Source organism: Eleutherodactylus coqui, chromosome 13, assembly GCF_035609145.1.
Source record: "Eleutherodactylus coqui strain aEleCoq1 chromosome 13, aEleCoq1.hap1, whole genome shotgun sequence".
In the NCBI taxonomy this organism is placed as follows: domain Eukaryota; kingdom Metazoa; phylum Chordata; class Amphibia; order Anura; family Eleutherodactylidae; genus Eleutherodactylus; species Eleutherodactylus coqui.
Genome location: NC_089849.1, coordinates 2,526,453 through 2,550,325, shown reverse-complemented (window position 1 = coordinate 2,550,325; position 23,873 = coordinate 2,526,453). Strand labels below are relative to the sequence as shown.

The following is a 23,873-nucleotide window of genomic DNA, read 5'->3' as shown; positions in this document are numbered from 1 at the left end:
AGCACATGTGGTTTACATTAGATTTAGTCTAAGATTATGGCGGCGTAGCTGAATGTTAAGCCCCAGAGAAGGTCCTGCGGGTATGTGGAGGCCTCATTTGTAAGGGGTCAAGTCACACGTCCAACAGTACAATTAATGCTCTACAGTAATAGTGCGTGAGATCCCGCTCTGCCGACATTATACCACTTGTTTCCTGCTGGAGATGTTCTATTCGATGCATTCTAGTCTGTACATAACCGCAGATATCAAGAGTAACGGTGCCGGACGCCTGGAGACCACGTGGGGGTTGTTATAGCGCTGCAGTGCCCTATATACTGCTACCGCCCTAATGCTGCATATACTTCTAAAGCTCCAGTGCCGTGTATAGTTGTAGAGCTCCTGTGCTGTATATATGCGTATATTGCGTATACCCGTAGAGCTCTAGCATTGTGTGTACCCGTAGCATTTCAGTATAATATATGCACATAAAGCTCCTGTGCCGTATATACCTGTATAACCTTTGTGCCGTGTATACCCGTAGAGCTCCTGCGTTGTATATACCCATAGAGCTCCTGTGCCCCGCGCACCCGCAGAGCTCCTGTGCCCCGCGCACCCGCAGAGCTCCTGCATTGTATATACCCATAGCGCTCTAATATCATGAATACTCGTAGAGCTCCTGTGCCCCGCGCACCCGCAGAGCTCCTGTACCCTGCGCACCTGTAGAGCTCCTGCATTGTATATACCCATAGAGCTCTAATATCATGAATACTCGTAGAGCTCCTGTGCCCCTCTAGACCCGTAGAGCTCCTGTGCCCCGCGCACCCGCAGAGCTCCTGTGCCCCGCGCATCCGCAGAGCTCCTGTGCCCCGCGCACCCGCAGAGCTCCTGTGCCCCGCGCACCCGCAGAGCTCCTGTGCCCCGCGCACCCGCAGAGCTCCTGTGCCCCGCGCACCCGCAGAGCTCCTGTGCCCCGCGCATCCGCAGAGCTCCTGTGCCCCGCGCACCCGCAGAGCTCCTGTGCCCCGCGCACCCGCAGAGCTCCTGTGCCCCGCGCACCCGCAGAGCTCCTGTGCCCCGCGCACCCGCAGAGCTCCTGTGCCTCATATATATTTGTAGTGACCGCATGCAGCATTTTGTAAGCTTACAGTTTTCCATGTTGCCTCCAGTTCGGTCTGCGGAGCTGATAGTAACATGTTCCACATGCGGTGATGTAAAGGAGGACATGTCTGCGGCCGTGCTTTGGGCGCAGGCCTGAGGATAAGTACCGTTACATAGCGGTACAGCCCAGCCAGAACGACATGTAGAGGGGAAGCAGCCTGCTCCGATCTGTCATTAGCAGGGTGGAGCGCCTCCAGAATCACGCCGTGTACTCTGCACCCAGCGCTGCTCTCAAATCCCTCTTCCAGTCATTAATTAGAAACACAGTGGGCTGCTGATGGGTTTGTCAACTAGCAGAAACCTCACTGAATAGTTAGCTGATTGCAAGCTCCTGAGCACAGTTACAATCTGCTCTGTACTGCAGCTGCTGCCAACCAACCCCCTTATCATGTCTGAGGTAGTCACAGCCCCGCCCCCTGCAGATGACATCACTGACGGATGCTCCCTATATATATATACATCTCTGTGTGTGCAGACATACTGGGTAGATCTGCTCCGTATGAACCCTTCTTTCACATCTTCACGTCCAGCAAATAAATCTCTGCGCTGAATGACGGATTTATAAGTGAATGTGCTGCTGATTTCTCCTGCCAAGCACAAATACTGTTAATTGCCCAGAGCAGTGCAGTTCCTGCCAGCATCATAAAACCATAGAGAAGCACATTATCGCCAGCCTGGAGGACAATGGGGCTTTCATAAAACTCATTGTCTGGGGTGAAGTGTTACAGATGCCCCCATAACCAGCATCATCACCTGCATTTCTCTCTGCTTTGCAAAGGCCAAAAGTGATAGCAGCTCCTTATGGCTGCGGATGAGATCTGTCCCTGAGTGATCACCCCGGGCTGCCAGCGTTTGTTCAGCTGCTCATTCCACAGCTAATCCGGCATCTCACACAAAAACAAACAGGATCTTAGGAGAAAAAAGACAAGGAGAAGACATGGAGGACGGGCCTGGAAGAATTACTGTAGCCTACTGGGCTCTATATGGGAGAAGACGCAGAGACCGGGCCTGGAAGAATTACGTCTCCTGGGATCTATATAGAAGAAGACACAGAGACCGGGCCTGGAAGAATTACTGTAGCCTACTGGGATCTATATAGGAAAAGATGCAGAGACCAGGCCTGCAAGAATTACGCCTCCTGGGATCTATATAGGAGAAGACGCAAAGGATGGACCTGGAAGAAATATTGTAGCCTCCTAGGATCTATATAGGAGAAGACGCAGAGACCGGGCCTGAAAGAATTACGTTTCCTGGGATCTATATAGAAGAAGACACAGAGACCGGGCCTGGAAGAATTACGTCTCCTGGGATCTATATAGAAGAAGACACAGAGACCGGGCCTGGAAGAATTACGTCTCCTGGGATCTATATAGAAGAAGACACAGATCGGGCCTGGAAGAATTACGCCTCCTGGGATCTATATAGAAGAAGACACAGAGACCAGGCCTGGAAAAATTACGTCTCCTGGGATCTATATAGAAGAAGACACAGATCGGGCCTGCAAGAATTACGCCTCCTGGGCTCTATATAGGAGAAGACGCAAAGGATGGACCTGGAAGAAATATTGTAGCCTCCTAGGATCTAAATAGGAGAAGACACAGAGACCGGGCCTGGAAGAAATATTGTAGCCTCCTGGGATCCCTATAGGAGACGACGCAGAGACCGGGCCTGAAAGAATTACGCTTCCTGGGATCTATATAGAAGAAGACACAGAGACCAGGCCTGCAAAAAGTACGCCTCCTGGGCTCTATATAGGAGAAGACGCAAAGGATGGACCTGGAAGAAATATTGTAGCCCCCTAGGATCTAAATAGGAGAAGACGCAGAGACCGGGCCTGGAAGAAATATTGTCGCCTCCTGGGATCCCTATAGGAGAAGATGCAGAGACCAGGCCTGCAAAAATTACGCCTCCTGGGCTCTATATAGGAGAAGATGCAAAGGATGGACCTGGAAGAAATATTGTAGCCCCCTAGGATCTAAATAGGAGAAGATGCAGAGACCGGGCCTGGAAGAAATATTGTAGCCTCCTGGGATCCCTATAGGAGAAGATGCAGAGACCAGGCCTGCAAAAATTACGCCTCCTGGGCTCTATATAGGAGAAGACGCAAAGGATGGACCTGGAAGAAATATTGTAGCCCCCTAGGATCTAAATAGGAGAAGACGCAGAGACCGGGCCTGGAAGAAATATTGTAGCCTCCTGGGATCCCTATAGGAGAAGACGCAGAGACCAGGCCTGGAAGAAATATTGTAGCCTCCTGAGATCCCTATAGGAGAAGACGCAGAGACCGGGCCTGGAAGAATTACGCCTCCTGGGATCTATATAGGAGAAGACGCAGAGACCGGGCCTGGAAGAATTATGCCTCCTGGGATCTATATAGGAGAAGACGCAGAGACCGGGCCTGGAAGAATTACTGTAGCCTACTGGGATCTATATAGGAGAAGACGCAGAGACCGGGCCTGGAAGAATTACGCCTCCTGGGATCTATAAAGGAGAAGACGCTGAGACCAGGCCTGGAAGAAATACTGTAGCCTCCTGGGATCTCTATAGGAGAAGACGCTGAGACCAGGTCTGGAAGAATTATTGTAGCCTCCTCGGATCTCTATAGGAGAAGATGCAGAGACTGAGCCTGGAAGAAATATTGTAGCCTCCTCGGATCTCTATAGGAGAAGATGCAGAGACTGAGCCTGGAAGAAATATTGTAGCCTCCTCAAATCTATATAGGAGAAGACGCAGAGACCGGGCCTGAAAGAATTACGTTTCCTGGGATCTATATAGAAGAAGACACAGAGACCGGGCCTGGAAGAATTACGTCTCCTGGGATCTATATAGAAGAAGATGCAGAGACCAGGCCTGGAAGAATTACGTCTCCTGGGATCTATATAGAAGAAGACACAGAGATCGGGCCTGGAAGAATTACGCCTCATGGGATCTATATAGAAGAAGACACAGAGACCGGGCTTGGAAAAATTACGTCTCCTGGGATCTATATAGAAGAAGACACAGAGATCGGGCCTGGAAGAATTACGTCTCCTGGGATCTATATAGAAGAAGACGCAAAGGATGGACCTGGAAGAAATATTGTAGCCTCCTAGGATCTAAATAGGAGAAGACGCAGAGACCGGGCCTGGAAGAAATATTGTAGCCTCCTGGGATCCCTATAGGAGAAGATGCAGAGACCAGGCCTGCAAGAATTACGCCTCCTGGGCTCTATATAGGAGAAGACGCAAAGGCTGGACCTGGAAGAAATATTGTAGCCCCCTAGGATCTAAATAGGAGAAGACTCAGAGACCGGGCCTGGAAGAAATATTGTAGCCTCCTGGGATCCCTATAGGAGAAGACGCAGAGATCTGGCCTGGAAGAATTATGCCTCCTGGGATCTATATAGGAGAAGACGCAGAGACCGGGCCTGGAAGAATTACGCCTCCTGGGATCTATATAGGAGAAGACGCAAAGGATGGACCTGGAAGAAATATTGTAGCCTCCTAGGATCTAAATAGGAGAAGACGCAGAGACCGGGCCTGGAAGAAATATTGTAGCCTCCTGGGATCCCTATAGGAGAAGATGCAGAGACCAGGCCTGCAAGAATTACGCCTCCTGGGCTCTATATAGGAGAAGACGCAAAGGCTGGACCTGGAAGAAATATTGTAGCCCCCTAGGATCTAAATAGGAGAAGACGCAGAGACCGGGCCTGGAAGAAATATTGTAGCCTCCTGGGATCCCTATAGGAGAAGACGCAGAGATCGGGCCTGGAAGAATTATGCCTCCTGGGATCTATATAGGAGAAGACGCAGAGACCGGGCCTGGAAGAATTACGCCTCCTGGGATCTATAAAGGAGAAGACGCTGAGACCGGGCCTGGAAGAAATACTGTAGCCTCCTGGGATCTCTATAGGAGAAGACGCAGAGACCAGGTCTGGAAGAATTATTGTAGCCTCCTCGGATCTCTATAGGAGAAGATGCAGAGACTGAGCCTGGAAGAAATATTGTAGCCTCCTCGAATCTATATAGGAGAAGATGCAGAGACCAGGCCTGCAAGAATTACGCCTCCTGGGCTCTATATAGGAGAAGACGCAAAGGCTGGACCTGGAAGAAATATTGTAGCCCCCTAGGATCTAAATAGGAGAAGACGCAGAGACCGGGCCTGGAAGAAATATTGTAGCCTCCTGGGATCCCTATAGGAGAAGACGCAGAGATCGGGCCTGGAAGAATTATGCCTCCTGGGATCTATATAGGAGAAGACGCAGAGACCGGGCCTGGAAGAATTACGCCTCCTGGGATCTATATAGGAGAAGACGCAAAGGATGGACCTGGAAGAAATATTGTAGCCTCCTAGGATCTAAATAGGAGAAGACGCAGAGACCGGGCCTGGAAGAAATATTGTAGCCTCCTGGGATCCCTATAGGAGAAGATGCAGAGACCAGGCCTGCAAGAATTACGCCTCCTGGGCTCTATATAGGAGAAGACGCAAAGGCTGGACCTGGAAGAAATATTGTAGCCCCCTAGGATCTAAATAGGAGAAGACGCAGAGACCGGGCCTGGAAGAAATATTGTAGCCTCCTGGGATCCCTATAGGAGAAGACGCAGAGATCGGGCCTGGAAGAATTATGCCTCCTGGGATCTATATAGGAGAAGACGCAGAGACCGGGCCTGGAAGAATTACGCCTCCTGGGATCTATATAGGAGAAGACGCAAAGGATGGACCTGGAAGAAATATTGTAGCCTCCTAGGATCTAAATAGGAGAAGACGCAGAGACCGGGCCTGGAAGAAATATTGTAGCCTCCTGGGATCCCTATAGGAGAAGATGCAGAGACCAGGCCTGCAAGAATTACGCCTCCTGGGCTCTATATAGGAGAAGACGCAAAGGCTGGACCTGGAAGAAATATTGTAGCCCCCTAGGATCTAAATAGGAGAAGACGCAGAGACCGGGCCTGGAAGAAATATTGTAGCCTCCTGGGATCCCTATAGGAGAAGACGCAGAGATCGGGCCTGGAAGAATTATGCCTCCTGGGATCTATATAGGAGAAGACGCAGAGACCGGGCCTGGAAGAATTACGCCTCCTGGGATCTATAAAGGAGAAGACGCTGAGACCGGGCCTGGAAGAAATACTGTAACCTCCTGGGATCTCTATAGGAGAAGACGCAGAGACCAGGTCTGGAAGAATTATTGTAGCCTCCTCGGATCTCTATAGGAGAAGATGCAGAGACTGAGCCTGGAAGAAATATTGTAGCCTCCTCGAATCTATATAGGAGAAGACGCAGAGACCGGGCCTGGAAGAATTACGCCTCCTGGGATCTCTACTGGAGAAGACGCAGAGACCGGGCCTGGAAGAATTACGCCTCCTGGGATCTCTACTGGAGAAGACGCCCTACATTGTATCCCTCATCCACAGCACAGCCCTACATTGTATCCCTCATCCACAGCACAGCCCTACATTGTATCCCTCATCCACAGCACAGCCCTACAGTGTATCCCTCATCCACAGCACAGCCCTACATTGTATCCCTCATCCACAGCACAGCCCTACATTGTATCCCTCATCCACAGCACAGCCCTACATTGTATCCCTCATTCACAGCACCGCGCCACCCTACATTGTATCCCTCATCCACAGCACCGCGCCGCCCTACATTGTATCCCTCATCCACAGCACCGCGCCGCCCTACATTGTATCCCTCATCCACAGCACCGCACCACCCTACATTGTATGCCTCATCCACAGCACCGCACCGCCCTACATTGTATCCCTCATCCACAGCACCGCGCCGCCCTACATTGTATCCCTTATCCACAGCACCACCCTACATTGTATCCCTCATCCACAGCACTGCGCCACCCCACATTGCCTCCCTCATCTCAATCCACCACCCAGCTTGTACCCTCCACTCCGCTAATGAAATCAGATTACGTGCCTCTTTAACCTGAATCTCTCATTCCCGCCTCCAAGACTTCTCCAGAGCAGCACCGGTCCTCTGGAACGCGCTACCCCAAAACTATCTGGACAGTCCCCGACACACAAAACGTCAGGCGTGCTCTGAAAACGCACCTCTTCAGGGAGGCATACTTTATCCTCTAAACCAAACCCCCCTGTATCCCCCTAATAACATGCTCCCTGACCTACTGACTGCAATTCCTGCCATCAACCGCCCCCTGCAGTCATACCGATTCAGCCACTATACTGCCTGCCCATTGTCTATGTATATAGCATTCCTCACTGTCCACCCCCACCATACCTTGCCCATCTCCAGCCTCTTCACCTTCTGTATCCCCCTATTATCTGTAGTATGTAAGCTCGTTGGAGCCCCACATCCCTACTGTCTCTATCAGCTGATTACTACATGGAACCGGGGGTTTTGTATTTTTGTACTTTTGTCATTCTGTATCTCCCTGTTTTTAAAAGCGCTGCAGAATATGTTTTGCACTATGCAAATAAAGATTATCTCCTGGAATGTATATCTATAGGAGAAGATGCAGAGACTGGGCCTGGAAGAATTGCTGTAGGTCAGGTCCACTGGGATGTCTATAGGAGAATATGAGAAAAAATAGATAAAATAGGAGAGCGCTTGGAATTTAGAAGTGACAAATACAGAAAACTGGCAAGAATTCTGTATGTATAAATATATATAGCCTGGAAAATCCACTAACATGTAGAGAGCTGCCGACCCCCAATAACAGCAGATAGTCTTAAACAAGTACCCAGGAGATAAAGCAAGGTACCACAGTGTAACACTGAGGGCAAAAAGACAATATGGGGTCAGCGCTACTTAAAATGTCTTGTTTTAAACATTTGTTAAAGATGACAAAGTCACTTACTTATTGAGGGGTCCGTATGCAAAGAGATCCCTCAAAGCGGTTGATTATACCGACAGGCATGCCACATCTTTGAGGGGTCTCTCTGCATGGGGACCCCTCATTAAGTAAGTTCCGGAGGCCGGGCCTGGAAGAATTGCTGTAGTCTCCTGGGATGTATATCTATAAGAGAAGATACGGAGGCCGGGCCTGGAAGAATTGCTGTAGTGTCCTTGGATGTATATCTATAGGAGAAGATGCGGAGGCCGGGCCTGGAAGAATTGCTGTAGTCCTCTGGGATGTATATCTATAGGAGGAGATGCAGAGGCCGGGCCTGGAAGAATTGCTGTAATCTCCTGGGATGTATATCTATAAGAGAAGATCCGGAGGCCGGGCCTGGAAGAATTGCTGTAATCTCCTGGGATGTCTATCTATAGGAGGAGATCCGGAGGCCGGGCCTGGAAGAATTGCTGTAGTCCCCTGGGATGTATATCTATAGGAGAAGATGCGGAGGCCGGGCCTGGAAGAATTGCTGTAGTGTCCTTGGATGTATATCTATAGGAGGAGATCCGGAGGCCGGGCCTTGAAGAATTGCTGTAGTCCCCTGGGATGTATATCTATAGGAGAAGATGCGGAGGCCGGGCCTGGAAGAATTGCTGTAGTCCCCTGGGATGTATATCTATAGGAGGAGATCCGGAGGCCGGGCCTGGAAGAATTGCTGTAGTCCCCTGGGATGTATATCTATAGGAGAAGATGCGGAGGCCGGGCCTGGAAGAATTGCTGTAGTGTCCTTGGATGTATATCTATAGGAGAAGATCCGGAGGCCGGGCCTGGAAGAATTGCTGTAGTCCCCTGGGATGTATATCTATAGGAGAAGATGCGGAGGCCGGGCCTGGAAGAATTGCTGTAGTCCCCTGGGATGTATATCTATAGGAGGAGATCCGGAGGCCGGGCCTGGAAGAATTGCTGTAGTCCCCTGGGATGTATATCTATAGGAGGAGAGCCGGTGGCCGGGCCTGGAAGAATTGCTGTAGTCTCCTGGGATGTATATCTATAGGAGGAGATCCGGAGGCCGAGCCTGGAAGAATTGCTGTAGTGTCCTTGGATGTATATCTATAGGAGAAGATCCGGAGGCCGGGCCTGGAAGAATTGCTGTAATCTCCTGGGATGTATATCTATAGGAGGAGATCCGGAGGCCGGGCCTGGAAGAATTGCTGTAATCTCCTGGGATGTATATCTATAAGAGAAGATCCGGAGGCCGGGCCTGGAAGAATTGCTGTAGTGTCCTTGGATGTATATCTATAGGAGGAGATCCGGAGGCCGAGCCTGGAAGAATTGCTGTAGTGTCCTTGGATGTATATCTATAGGAGAAGATCCGGAGGCCGGGCCTGGAAGAATTGCTGTAATCTCCTGGGATGTATATCTATAGGAGGAGATCCGGAGGCCGGGCCTGGAAGAATTGCTGTAGTGTCCTTGGATGTATATCTATAGGAGGAGATCCGGAGGCCAGGCCTGGAAGAATTGCTGTAGTCTCCTGGGATGTATATCTATAGGAGGAGATCCGGAGGCCGGGCCTGGAAGAATTGCTGTAATCTCCTGGGATGTATATCTATAAGAGAAGATCCGGAGGCCGGGCCTGGAAGAATTGCTGTAGTGTCCTTGGATGTATATCTATAGGAGAAGATGCGGAGGCCGGGCCTGGAAGAATTGCTGTAGTGTCCTTGGATGTATATCTATAGGAGAAGATGCGGAGGCCGGGCCTGGAAGAATTGCTGTAGTGTCCTTGGATGTATATCTATAGGAGAAGATGCGGAGGCCGGGCCTGGAAGAATTGCTGTAGTCCCCTGGGATGTATATCTATAGGAGAAGATGCGGAGGCCGGGCCTGGAAGAATTGCTGTAGTGTCCTTGGATGTATATCTATAGGAGGAGATCCGGAGGCCGGGCCTGGAAGAATTGCTGTAGTGTCCTGGGATTTGTATCTGTAAGAGAACAAGAAATAATTCCTATCAGACATAGAAATTGACTTCTCGGCTGGTCACATTGCTGATTCTCCCCAGTCTCTGGTGTGCAGGTCGTCTTCACTTCAGACAGTCTCCCTTCTCCTCTTGTGCACTATGGGGTTCCGTCTAGGAGAGTCTTAGAAGTGGGGTCACGTTGTGTCAGAGCCTAGCTGATTGCACTTTGATGTTGCAGCATGCGGATCCCTGCTGGAGACTTCAGTAAGGAGTGGATGGTTGAAGAAGTCATCCTGATGTGGTGGGACGTGTGCCGTAGATCCTGCAATATCCTGGAGAATCCCCCCCCCCACTCACCGAAAGATCAGTCGCTAGAATAATAAGAGCTGCGTAATATAAGCATATTAGCTTATGTACTCCATGAGGATGGGGAGGGTTATTAATGCTGCTCTTGCATGAACTCTGGGCCTTGCGGTGAATCTCATAGCATTGTCTTGTTTTCCTTCAGGTCCTTCTGGGCTCTACCAAGGAACCAATGGTCTGTCGAACGCCGGCTCCTTCAGTGGTCTCCATCAGGTGAGGCGCTCTCGTAGTCAGTATCCTATCAGTCACCCAGTCCTCCATACGGTCAGATAATGCAGAGTGATGCACCATCTCTAATTCTATCATATGGTTGTAGTATATCCGCCCTATTACTATATGCAGTATAATCTGAGAATCTGATCTGTCTACTTCAGGAATACTCCTCATATCCTGGCTTTAGCCAAGGACAGTATGCCCAGTACTACAGCGCCTCCTACAACTCCCCGTATGTTCCTAGCAACAGCATCAGTCCGAGTGGCATCCCCACTACCCCCTACTCCCTACAGGAATCATCTCAGCACGTCTCCACCCAGAGCTCCGAGTCACTGTCAGGTGGGTGTTGTGGATGAGACGTCCATCTGCTGTGGTCATGGGACTCACACCAGCTCTCGTCCTCCTGCATGTGACCCCTATGTGTAAGTCCAGTTACTTCTCTGCAGGAGATTATAACACTCACAATGGTCCCTCCACACCAGTGAAAGACTCCGAGACAGACCGGCAGCACAGAGGATCCGACGTCAAGTTGCGAGGAAGGTCCAAACGAAACAACGACCCCTCCCCATCCGTGGACAATGAGATTGAGGTACGTAAGCGTGGAGAGTTGCAGCCGGCTGGTGAGAATGATCAATACCTGTTAAGACAAACAAATCATGTCCTATGAGGAACGGTTAAAGGATCTGGGAATGTTTAGCAGAAGAGAAGGCTGAGAGGAGACTTAATAGCTGTCTACTAATATCTGAAGGGCTGTCACAGTGCAGAGGGATCAGCCCTATTCTCATCTGTACAAGGAAAGACTAGAAGCAATGGGATGAAACTGAAAGGGAGGAGACACAGATTAGATATTAGACAGTGAGGGGATCAATGAATGGAACAGGTTACCACGGGAGGTGGGGAGTTCTCCTACAATGGAAGTCTTCAGAGGTGCACAGACATCTGTCTGGGATGATTTAGTGATCCTGCACTGAGCAGGGGATTGGACCTGATGACCCCGGAGGACCCGATGACCCCAGAGGTGCCTTCCAACTCTACCATTCAACTCTATGGTTCTATGACAGTCCTACTCACATGTACTACCAGCCAGTGCAGGTGTGGGCTTTGTTACAGTGTGTCAGAATGTACCATGTACACCTGTGTCAAATAAACATAATCAGCCTCTAAGAATGAAGATTGCTTCCCTTCACTAACTACCAGCAGAGAAATTGAGGAGTTGAAGCATAAGACTTAAGGCCCTTTTACACGCAACGATTATCACTTAAAATTCCTTCAAACATCCGACAGTGAGTGAAACCGTTACATGTAAATGTGGGCAGTTGTGCGCTATTTGTTCGCTTGTCGTTTAGCGCTGGTTTTTAGGTGGCATAAAAATAGTCATCAGGTTATCCAAAATTCGCTCCATTTGAATGAAAATGGTTCAGCAATGTGGGCGGCTTGATGACTAAACAATGTACTCATTATGTATGCTAATGAGTATGTTGTTTACTCTGCTGGGAGAAGAAAATGCAGGATAATCCCTCGCATAAACACACACCCGCCCGAAGAAACAACTAGTTCTCTCTTCTACATAGTTCACTTCAGCTAATGAGAGAAATAGAGCCATTAGAGTGGTCAGTACTGCAAAGTGCTCCATTACCTGATGCTCGGAGCATTGTGGAGCCGCAGCGGGCTGTGAGCGCTGGAGCTAAGGCCCAGAAGGCACAGTGTTACTCGTTGCTTCCAGTGGGCTCAGTTACACAAGTGGTGTTCCTCTTGCACCAGTAGTAGGGGATGGGAAAACTGAAGCAGGACCTATTGGTGTGAGAATAGGACTTACAGCGTGCTCTGTGTCGCACAGCACATGGACGGCGTGCAGTTGTATCGACTATGTAAATGTGGCCCACGGCCGCTTCACAGGCAGAGAGTGACGCCGTTTTTCACCTGCTGCGATAGTAGACTATGAAACCAATGACATACAACAGCGTCCTTCCCATCTGCGCTGTTGAGGGGATAAGTAATCGCGTTTGCTCTATCTTTCTGCGAAGTGCGGTTTATCTTACCTCCCATGTATTCCTATGGAGGCTTCTTTTTATCGCATCACATTGCCACAAGCGCGCGTTGTGATGGGACTTTAACATTAAACTCCACTAACTTGCGCACATCGGTTGCATGATTTTTTTGCGTGTGGCAGCGATGCGAGATTATTCTTAAAGAAAGCATCGCAGTGAATAAAGATGCGGTTGTGCCGCGATCGCCTGCGTGCAGCCAGCTCTAGGGCGGGTCCAGACAGCCGTATGTGCACCCACGGGGCGTAGTAGCGCATGAACAAGATTTTTTTTTTTCTCCGGCAGTTCAAACCCCACGCCATAGAGCAAGAGTCTGAAAAAACCCGTGGGAGGATGGATCTTGTCCTGTCTTTCCCACACGTAGTATTAAGTGCATGCGGAAAGACAGAGCAAAGCATTCACACCCGAGAAAACCAGTGAAATCACACCCGCATAACGGGACTCGTCTGTTGAAGCCCTACGGGTGGTTCTTACGCGCACTGAGTGATTGTGATGTGGTCAGACGTCGCTCGTGGGAAGAACACATCACTCGCAATGTCTATTCACATGAGCGATTATTCTCTCAGTCCTGATGGTCCAAGATTGAAATCGCTGCATTCCCTGAAACCGAATCGCCATCATGGCAGCGTTGGCGTGTAGATGCGATTTTTCTGTTTTTTCCAATTGAAACAACATAGAAGATTCACACACGGCAAATGTCTGCAAGTCGTATGCTGCAGCGTTCTAGCAGAAACCCATCACATCCGCAGGTTTGCGTCATCCACTATCGCTCTGGCCTAAGACAGATAGCGGTTACAGATGCAGCAAAGCAGTGTGGGTTCTCCTGGATTCCACGGAGGTGCCCGCAGGACGGTGTTATCACGCTCACCAAAATGTCAGTTCCCTGCGGATGTGGGGCGATTTTATGTTAAAACTGCCTCGCATGACTTTGGAGAAGCAGCGATCCTGACAGCCGGAGGATCATGGAAAGTAGATGGGAAACCTCGCATTGCATGCACCTAGCACGATGCTGCCGCTGGCCCATTGGAAGCATCGGGCGATGCGAGGGCACGCCTGAAGATGGGACGTGCCAAGATTTGTTTCCCGCAATCACTTATTTGTATGACGTCTCGCAGTGGACAAAACTCACGCGATTTTCTCGGCTGCATGAAAACGGCCTTAATGATACCAATGATAACTAAAGTTTGTGACGCAAGAGACGAGCCCTCGCAGAGCGCCATCCGAGGGAACATAAAAGATTATGTCACTTTGAATGCAAAAAAAAGGGGTTTTATTGTGCAAAAGTGGAAAAACCTAAAAAAAAAAAGTTGCATTTTGGTATTGTTGTAATTGTACCGACCCGCAGAAAAGACGTGACGCGTCATTCATGTTATGGTTAACGCTGTAAGGGAAGAAAACAATGGCAGAATCGAGCCGCACAATGCAGCTCGCCACGCAAAAAACAAGCCCTCCTGCGGCCGCGGCGACGGGAAAAGCAAAAAGGTTTCAGCTTTTGAAAAGTGGAGGTGAAAATCCTTCCAAATCCTTGCGTCTTCAGGATCCAGATAGGCTGCGCCACTAAGGGGTTAAAACAGGCGCCGATCTCAGTGATCCGCACTCCTCGTCCACAGGTGTAAAAGGACCAGGAGAACTACAAGGCACAGGCCGCAGCAGGGTGCACGACTTATTCCCTCCCCTGACAGGACGCCATCATGGCCACCTGCGCCCCCCGGCATTATAGCGTGCTGCAGCTTCCCAGGAGAGGGAAGGAGTCTGTCCTCCCATTTCCCTACATGCCTCTTCACACGTTATTGAGCCTTTTCTCTGTAGGACAAGACTTTATAAACTATAAATTAGGCGTCCGCACAGAGGATTCCTCTATCTGCACACATGATGTCCGGAGCGCCTCCAGCGCATCACAATAAATGTCCTGCAGCGAGTACCAAGACTGCAGGAAAAAAGGCTTCCGTCTCCCTGACCTGCTCAGTCCAACGGCGCCCATTAACCACCGAGCTGCCAGACCAGTGATGCTGAGGATCGGGGGGATGCCCGAGCAGGTCTCCTCACACATCTGCGTGTCCATTCATGCGCTGTTCGCAGCCCGCACCTTGTGTGCCCCATGCAGTACTAAGGCGAGCTGCACACGGCGCTCAGGATTCTGAAGCAAGAAAAGCGCCGCAAAATTGTGTCTTTGTTCTCGCGATATTTGAACATGAATGGTTCTTTTTCTTGAGAACAATCCCGCCTCGCCGCCGCCGACCGGAAAAGCATCGCACGGCGATCACAAGCTTGTGCGAGGCAATAAAAAGGCTTTATGGGGGATAAAACGAATCACAGAGTGTCGCCAACATGAAGGAAGCCATGGGTTGGATGAGTCTGCCTTTTCACTGGCATGGTGTGAAGGCACCCTAACTGCTGTACGGCAGGTACAGGCCTTCTGTCACATGACCCTCATAGGACTGATATAACCTAGAGAGGATAGTAATGGGGTTTTCTATCAGACTGCAGATATGATACATCCAACAGATGATACTATGTGGGAGGCGCCGCTGCTCTCCCCATCAGTCCCCTCTGCTCCTCCCTACATCCCTACTGATGGTCCTGTAAGAAGTGATAAAGGGGGACGCTGAACATAGGAGCCGCTATATGAGTAGGGGGCGTCATACGAGGCGTTTATCTGAGCGCCCTCTCATTGTACATATATACTGGGGCTGGTTTACAGGTGCTGCAGGCGCCGCTGATCAGTGCAGCAGATGCCGCATTAGCCAGATAGGAGGTAATCCTCTCCCTGTACTAATAGCTGCTCCTCTCTCCTGTCGCAGCGCGTCTTCGTGTGGGATTTGGACGAAACGATTATTATCTTCCACTCATTACTCACTGGAACCTTCGCCTCCAGATACGGCAAGGTAAGAACAAGTTATGCTCTACGGCGTGGGGGTCATTATGCTCTCCACGCCTCCTCAGAAGTCCTTGATTCGTCCTTGGCGTATTGTGGGGCTGTCCATGTAATGTCAATATAGGGCCGCTCTCACACACAGCGCGCGATTAGCGCGGCACAACGCTCCCATTGCTTTTAATGGGGCTTCTCAGATCTGCACTTGAATGCGGTGTCTTTTTAAGGCCGCCTTATCTTTGCTTGTTTTAGCACTTTTTAATGCACCCCATCACCCATCACAATGATGGGGGTGCTGTCAACCTCTTTGACGTGTTCAAAAACGCCGCGCAGAATCGCTGTAAAGTGCCGCGATTTTGAGCAGGGTTTTCTGAATGCATGTGCGAGCGCGCCTAAGGCTGTGCAAGGGGACTGTTTTTCACATGTTGGTCTGTGTGAAAAAAATTCTGGCAAGTCCTATAAGAAGTAGAACATACTAATGCATGTGAATGTGCCGTGTGCACGTATGTCAGGCGGCACACGGACTGCTGTCACTGGCTGCGCCGAGTCCCTTGGTTAGTGGGCAGCCAGCAAATACTAGGCCTTTACCTTGGTAGTATCTGCTGCCCAGTAGCTACTCCTATGGGAACTCTTTCCAATGGTGACGGTGTCCGTTGACCGGGAATAACCTCCAGAATGTCCCCCCAGCTCATGAATTGTAAGCCATTTGTTCCGACATCCCAGAGATTGCGCCCCGTAGAGGCTGACATGTCCCAGGCAGCGGCCTCCCTGTGCTTCCACAAGGTCCCGTGTGGGAGGTGAGAACATACATGTCGTTAAATGCACACACGCGGATACCTTTACACATCACACCCGTATTTGCAGACTTAGCCGCTTTGTGTCAGCCGCATTTAAGTCGAGTGCATAAAATCTGATGACTTCCTATTTTAATAGCTTCCAATTAATCCCGCTTAGCAGCTCAGTAGGAGGGGAGCGCGTCCGCTCTCATCATCACAGCCATCAATTAAAACAATCGCCGAGGTGCTATTTATAGACTGAGGAGACGTCACAATGTACTAACACTTCATTAATTGTGCGCGAGGTGCCGGCAGCGCAAATAAAACCTGCCCAGGGCCCTGCGAGGTCGCGCCTCACCGTGTAAGCGCCCCGCTGAGAACTGGAGGTAAGACGTCACCAGAGCATTTCCCCGAAAAACAGAAAACTGCAGGAAATGAATGGAAGTCCCTGAGCGGCCCTTCGCTGTGCGCAGCTCGTCGCACTGTATCAGCACACCCTTCTGTGTACAGCACTGTGCAACAGTTTTAGGCGGGTTTGTACATGTGCTGCAAATAAAGCTTAACAAAATGGAAAGTGACTTAAAAAAGGGACATGTAAATTCCATCAATATTTGGTCTGAGTGCTCTTTTACCTTCATCAGTTCTCGTGGTAGACTTGTAGAGTCAGGAGCTTATAGGATTATAGTCAGATGTATGATTCACCAGTTGTACCAAGCAGGTGATAATCATCATCATGTTCATATGTAAAGGCCCATTTAGACACAACGATTACTGCTCAAAATTAGCTCAAAAGCCGTCTTTTGAGCGATAACCATTGCGTCTAAACATGCGGCCATTGTGCACTATTCGTCGAGCAAGCTAGAAATCACTGATGACTGTTATCAGTGCCGCACACTGATTTTCTCAGCGGGCGGTGCTGATAGTATTCTTTTCAACTGGTATCCCACTGGCAGTTCTCAGCGGGACACCAGCTGAAAGCTCAGAGAACAATGCAGCTGTTTGCATATACAAAACAGCTGCATTGTTCTCGAAGCTATCGCGGGGGTACCCCGTTCTGCCTGCATTAAGCTAATTAGCTACTTAGTTATTCAAAGATGATCGCTCAAAACTGTCACTCAAACTGTCGTTTGAGCGATTATCTTTCAGTGTAAATGGGCCTAAAGTTGAAAAACTGTAATTAATTGAAACAGCTGTGTAGGAGGATTAAAACTAGGTAAGGAATAGACAAATTCTGCTACAGAGGTGAGGTTGTTGGAGACAAGTTTTATGTCACCAGTCATACACCATGACTGAGCACAGCAACAAATCACAAAGTAGTTACACTGTATCAGCAAAGTCTCTCCCAGGCAAAGATTTCACAGCAGACTGCAGTTTCAAGATGTGTTGTTCCATCTCTTCTGAAGACGTTCAAAGAAATGGTCAACATCAAGGACCAAAGACGCAGTGGTCGGCCAAGGGAACTTAGTGCAGCAGATGAGACATGTCATGCTTGCTTCCCTTCAAAATCAGAAGATGTCCAGCAGCGCCAACCGCTCAGACCTGGCAGACACCAGTGGGACCAGGTGCACACATCCACTGTTCACAGAATTTTAGCCAGAAATAGTTTTCATGGACGATTTGCCACCAAAAAGCCAGCGTAGAAACAAGGCCAGCTGACTCAACTATACACAAATACATGGGAACTGGGAGGCATAGAGTGGCAGCAGGAGCTCCGGACCGAGGAGTCACAAGGTGAGATGTTTGTCTGTAACAGAAGACAGTTTGTTTGATGAAAAGCAGTACAATAATGAGTGTCTGCAGGCAGCAGTGAAGAGCGGTACAATAATGAGTGTCTGCAGGCAGCAGTGAAGAGCGGTACAATAATGAGTGTCTGCAGGCAGCAGTGAAGAGCGGTACAATAACGAGTGTCTGCAGGCAGCAGTGAAGCATGGTGGAGAGCGGTACAATAATGAATGTCTGCAGGCAGCAGTGAAGCATGGGGAGAGCGCTACAATAATGAGTGTCTGCAGGCAGCAATGAAGCAAGATGGAAGAGCGGTACAATAATGAGTGTCTGCAGGCAGCAGTGAAGCATGATGGAAGAGCAGTACAATAATGAGTGTCTGCAGGCAGTAGTGAAACATGGTGGAGAGCGGTATAATAATGAGTGTCTGCAGGCAGCAGTGAAGCATGAGGGGGAGCGGTACAATAATAAGTGTCTGCTGGCAACAATGAAGCATGGTGGAGAGCGGTACAATAATAAGTGTCTACAGGCAGCAGTGAAGCACGGTGGAGAGTGGTACAATAATGAGTGTCTGCAGGCAGCAATGAAGCATGGTGGAGAGTGGTACAATAATGAGTGTCTGCAGGCAGCAGTGAAGCATGAGGGAGAGCAGTACAATAATAAGTGTCTGCTGGCAACAATGAAGCATGGTGGAGAGCGGTACAATAATAAGTGTCTGCAGGCAGCAGTGAAGCACAGTGGAGAGCGGTACAATAGTGTCTGCAGGCAGCAGTGAAGCATGAGGGAGAGCGGTACAATAATGAGTGTCTGCAGGCAGCAGTAAAGCAGGGGGGAGAGTGGTACAATATTGAGTGTCTGTAGGAAGCAGTGAAGCATGGTGGAGAGCGGTACAATAATCAGGCGATCAGCGAGACATCAAACTACTAATGAGGACCTGTCCGTCCATGCATGAGTGAGTTTTTTAGTGATTTACATGCACCTCCCCTGATCACGACGGTGACATCATCACAGGTCCTTAAAAGCACACAGCTAGGTGTACGTTAGTATTCCATAGAAACTGAGGGTGCAGGGGGTTTGTAGTCCACCTGTAATCTGCACAAGGATGCAGGACCTTTGATGACATCACCGACATGGGATAAAGGGCAGAACATGGAACTCCCTCACTCGCAATGAAGGACCTTTGATGGCATCGCCGTGATGTGATATGGGGTGGGGCATGTAAGTCATTCACTCGGGATGAGCGTCACAGTCATGTGATCAGGGGCGGAGCATGACTGTGATGTCATCACAGGTACTTCTTCTGCAGTGCTATGCTGCTTCTGATCCCTGTTGTATGGAATGAAGAATGTATGTAACACAGCTGTGTGTGTGTGATGTGCATGTAGCAGATCTGCGTATGTGATGTGCATGTAGCAGAGCGCGTGTGTGACGTGCATGTAGCAGAGCTGCGCGTGTGTGACGTGCATGTAGCAGAGCTGCGCGTGTGTGACGTGCATGTAGCAGAGCTGCGCGTGTGTGATGTGCATCTAGCAGAGCTGCGTGTGTGATGTGCATGTAGCAGAACTGCGTGTGTGACGTGCATGTAGCAGAGCTGCGTGTGTGTGACGTGCATTGTGCAGAGCTGCGTGTGTGTGACGTACATGGTGCAGAGCTGCGTGTGTGTGACGTGCATGTAGCAGAGCTGCGTGTGTGTGACGTGCTTGTAGCAGAGCTGCGTGTGTGATGTGCATCTAGCAGAGCTGCGTGTGTGATGTGCATGTAGCAGAACTGCGTGTGTGTGACGTGCATTGTGCAGAGCTGCGTGTGTGTGACGTACATGGTGCAGAGCTGCGTGTGTGTGACGTGCATGGTGCAGAGCTGCGTGTGTGTGACGTGCATGTAGCAGAGCTGCGTGTGTGTGACGTGCTTGTAGCAGAGCTGTGTTTGTGCCTGTAGCAGAGCTGCGCGTGTGTGACGTGCATGTAGCAGAGCTGCGCGTGTGTGACGTGCATGTAGCAGAGCTGCGCGTGTGTGACGTGCAAGTAGCAGAGCTGCGCTTGTGACGTGCATGTAGCAGAGCTGCGCGTGTGTCGTGCATGTAGCAGAGCTGCGTGTGTGTGACGTGCATGTAACAGAGCTGCGTGTGTGTGTGACGTACATGTAACAGAGCTGCTTGTGTGTGACGTGCATGTAGTAGAGCTGCATGTGTGTGACGTGCATGTAGTGCAGCTGCGTGTGTCGTGCGTGTAGCAGAGCTGCGTGTGTGATGTGCGTGTAGCAGAGCTGCGTGTGATGTGCATGTAGCAGAGCTGCATGTGATGTGCATGTAGCAGAGCTGCGTGTGTGACGTGCATGTAGCAGAGCTGCGTGAGTGTGACGTGCATGTAGCAGAGCTCCATGTGTGATGTGCATGTAGCAGAGCTGTGTGTGTGATGTGCATGTAGCAGAGCTGCGTGTGTGTGATGTGCATGTAGCACAGCTGTGTGACGTGCATGTAGCAGAGCTGATTGTGTGATGTGCATGTAGCAGAGCTGTGTGTGACGTGCATGCAACAGAGCTGTGTGACGTGCATGTAGCAGAGCTGATTGTGTGATGTGCATGTAGCAGAGCTGTGTGACGTGCATGCAACAGAGCTGTGTGACGTGCATGCAACAGAGCTGTGTGACGTGCATGTAGCAGAGCTGATTGTGTGATGTGCATGTAGCAGAGCTGGTACTATAAACACTGGTACTATAATTTCCTAATAATTACTAGTCCCTCACCTGTCAGTATTTTTTAGCAGAACTAAAAGTAAAGAGAAACTGCTCAGTCTGTGAAATGCCGCCTCTTTACTATTGCGGCCGTCGCGCCTCCGTTTACAGAGCAACTGTGGCACATGTGTAAAGCACAGGAGGGATAGCTGGCGATAAGCAGCAAAATGGCTGCTGGGTGCTCATGCATCTGACAGATGCCCCCTATAGGTGAGCGGGGATGTAAACAAGGTGGGCGCATTGCTGTCAGCACCCACTCCTCATTGGGGAATCCTCTCCTGCTGCTTCATGTAGAGAATATCGGGGTTCGCCCCAAGATGTGCCCTTTTGTCACCCCACTGGGGAACATTTTAAGAATTGCGTTACCTACTGCAGGCATAATACTCGGGGTGCATTTATTTTCCTCCTTGCTGGAGGGGGGCCAGAAGAGCCGGCAGACCCCTGACAGTCCGAGCGACAGTCTAGGAAGAAGTAGGAGCAACTACCTGCAGAGACAGTCCACCCAACTGACCAACGTGGCCGCCACATGACAAACACAGCTCGTCTCTGGGTCCTGTGGTTGTGATGTGTAGATGACAGCCGCACTCTGGTGGTTGGACGGGTTCTTTCCCCGGCGAGCGCAGACTTTGGTGAATGTTGCTGGTTTCTGTATGACGGCATTAATTACCCGATGCCAGGAGCAGCGCTCCGCCAGGCTCTTGGCCGCCCCGTCCTCCCCACTTACTCCTTGTACCTTTCAATTATATTCCTCGGGCTCTTAAGATTAATAAGTGTGATTTAAGTGTCAGCTGAGAGCGCGCAGCAAATTGCTGATTTGGCGAGCCGGGCGGCTATAAGTAGTGTTGGTCACGGATTAGAGTGCGGCCCGCGCCCCCCGGCATACCTGGGTCGTTCCCCCAGGCATTAAATAGCAGGTTACACAGCCCGAACCTCGCATTACTTTATAGGCTTTGGAGAAGGAATAAGACGTTCGGTCTGGCAGGTTCTCTGCGCACATTCCCGGGGATTGGAGCTGCCATCATCTCCCCGGGGCAAAAGGACAGTGAAGGCCGCAAGTACGAAGCAGCGATTTACCTTCCATTCACAGAAAGGCTTTACCTTCAGAGGGGACATTTCTTCTAGTTGCCTGGACTCCCCCATATGTGGTCTGTCCACCCAGCGCCCAGACCATGTCTGAAGGGCCACGCCAGCAGCATTCTGCGTAGCCCCCGCTGGCTTATGATTGCCCGTCTATCAGTGGGACAGACTGCAGCTGAGCAGTCCGGCTCTCTGACAGGGACCCCCATGTGACAATATGGTGATCGCCCCCTACTGAGCTCCACATCTACACTGCAGGAGGCACAGAGACGGGGCTGAAGGAGGGCATTTATTACACCAACATACTCCAGAGCGCAGTACAGGCATTGTCAGCAGTCCCTGTCCCCAGGAGCTCACAGTCTGGTGGTGGCATTGTGTTGGAATTTGCAGGCTTGTCGCCTCTGATATGTTCCCACACCTGTCACTGCGCCATTCTTTGTGTGCTCACGACTTATCTCTGGAGAGGATGGAAAACATCACAGTTAATCCTCTCTTGGTGAGCTGTTACCCGAGCTCAGGTGAGCAGGAGGGCTGATACCTCTGCTATTAACCCCTTCAGGAGCTCTGTGACCCCAGCTCAGGTGAGCAGGAGGCCTGACACCTGTGCTATTAACCCCTTCAGGAGCTCTGTGACCCCAGCTCAGGTGAGCAGAAGGGCTGACACCTCTGCTATTAACCCCTTCAGGAGCTTTGTAACCCGAGCTCAGGTGAGCAGGAGGGCTGACACCTCTGCTATTAACCCCTTCAAGAGCTCTGTGACCTGAGCTCAGGTGAGCAGGAGGGCTGACCCCTCTGCTCTAAACCCCTTCAGGAGCTCTGTTACCCGAGCTCAGGTGAGAAGGAGGGCTGACATCTCTGCTATTAACCCCTTCAGTAGCTCTGTGACCCCAGCTCAGGTAAGAAGGAGGGCTGACACCTCTGCTCTTAACCCCTTCAGGAGCTGTATGACCCGAGCTCAGGTGAGCAGGAGGGCTGACACCTCTGCTCTTAACCCCTTCAGGAGCTCTGTTACCCGAGCTCAGGTGAGCAGGAGGGCTGACCCCTCTGCTCTAAACCCCTTCAGGAGCTCTGTTACCCGAGCTCAGGTGAGAAGGAGGGCTGACATCTCTGCTATTAACCCCTTCAGGAGCTCTATGACCCGAGCTCAGGTGAGAAGGAGGACTGACACCTCTGCTATTAACCCCTTCAGGAGCTCTGTTACCTGAGCTCAGGTGAGCAGGAGGGCTGACCCCTCTGCTATTAACCCCTTTAGGAGCTCTGTAACCCGAGCTCAGGTGAGCAGGAAGGCTGACCCCTCTGCTATTAACCCCTTCAGGAGCTCTGTTAACCGAGCTCAGGTGAGCAGGAGGGCTGACACCTCTGCTATTAACCCCTTCAGTAGCTCTGTGACCCCAGCTCAGGTAAGAAGGAGGGCTGACACCTCTGCTCTTAACCCCTTCAGGAGCTGTATGACCCGAGCTCAGGTGAGCAGGAGGGCTGACACCTCTGCTCTTAACCCCTTCAGGATCTCTGTTACCTGAGCTCAGGTGAGCAAGAGGGCTGACACATCTGCTCTTAACCCCTTCAGGAGCTCTGTTACCTGAGCTCAGGTGAGCAGGAGGGCTGACACCTCTGCTCTTAACCCCTTCAGGAGCTCTGTTACCTGAGCTCAGGTGAGCAGGAGGGCTGACACCTCTGCTCTTAACCCCTTCAGGAGCTCTGTTATCAGATCTCATGTGAGCAGGAGGGCTGACACCTCTGCTCTTAACCCCTGCAGGAGCTCTGTTACCTGAGCTCAGGTGAGCAGGAGGGCTGACACCTCTGCTCTTAACCCCTTCAGGAGCTCTGTTATCAGATCTCATGTGAGCAGGAGGGCTGACACCTCTGCTCTTAACCCCTGCAGGAGCTCTGTTACCTGAGCTCAGGTGAGCAGGAGGGCTGACACCTCTGCTCTTAACCCCTGCAGGAGCTCTGTTACCTGAGCTCAGGTGAGCAGGAGGGCTGACACCTCTGCTCTTAACCCCTGCAGGAGCTCTGTTACCTGAGCTCAGGTGAGCAGGAGGGCTGACACCTCTGCTATTAACCCCTTCAGTAGCTCTGTGACCCCAGCTCAGGTAAGAAGGAGGGCTGACACCTCTGCTCTTAACCCCTTCAGGAGCTGTATGACCCGAGCTCAGGTGAGCAGGAGGGCTGACACCTCTGCTCTTAACCCCTTC

At 50.7% G+C, this 23,873-nt stretch overlaps 1 protein-coding gene across 2 annotated transcripts in view; it reads left to right on the top strand.

The window, feature by feature from the left end:
* EYA2 (EYA transcriptional coactivator and phosphatase 2) overlaps window positions 1–23,873 on the top strand; it is a 142,489-nt gene that overhangs the window by 99,988 nt on the left and 18,628 nt on the right. Inside the window, exons 7-10 of one of the 2 annotated variants that reach the window (XM_066586102.1) lie at window positions 10,390–10,457; window positions 10,619–10,796; window positions 10,940–11,046; window positions 15,304–15,387. In XM_066586102.1, the coding sequence (XP_066442199.1) occupies window positions 10,390–10,457; window positions 10,619–10,796; window positions 10,940–11,046; window positions 15,304–15,387 (437 nt within the window). Of the gene's footprint in view, window positions 1–10,389; window positions 10,458–10,618; window positions 10,797–10,903; window positions 11,047–15,303; window positions 15,388–23,873 lie in introns of both variants that reach the window. The other variant, XM_066586101.1, reaches the window with a different exon arrangement.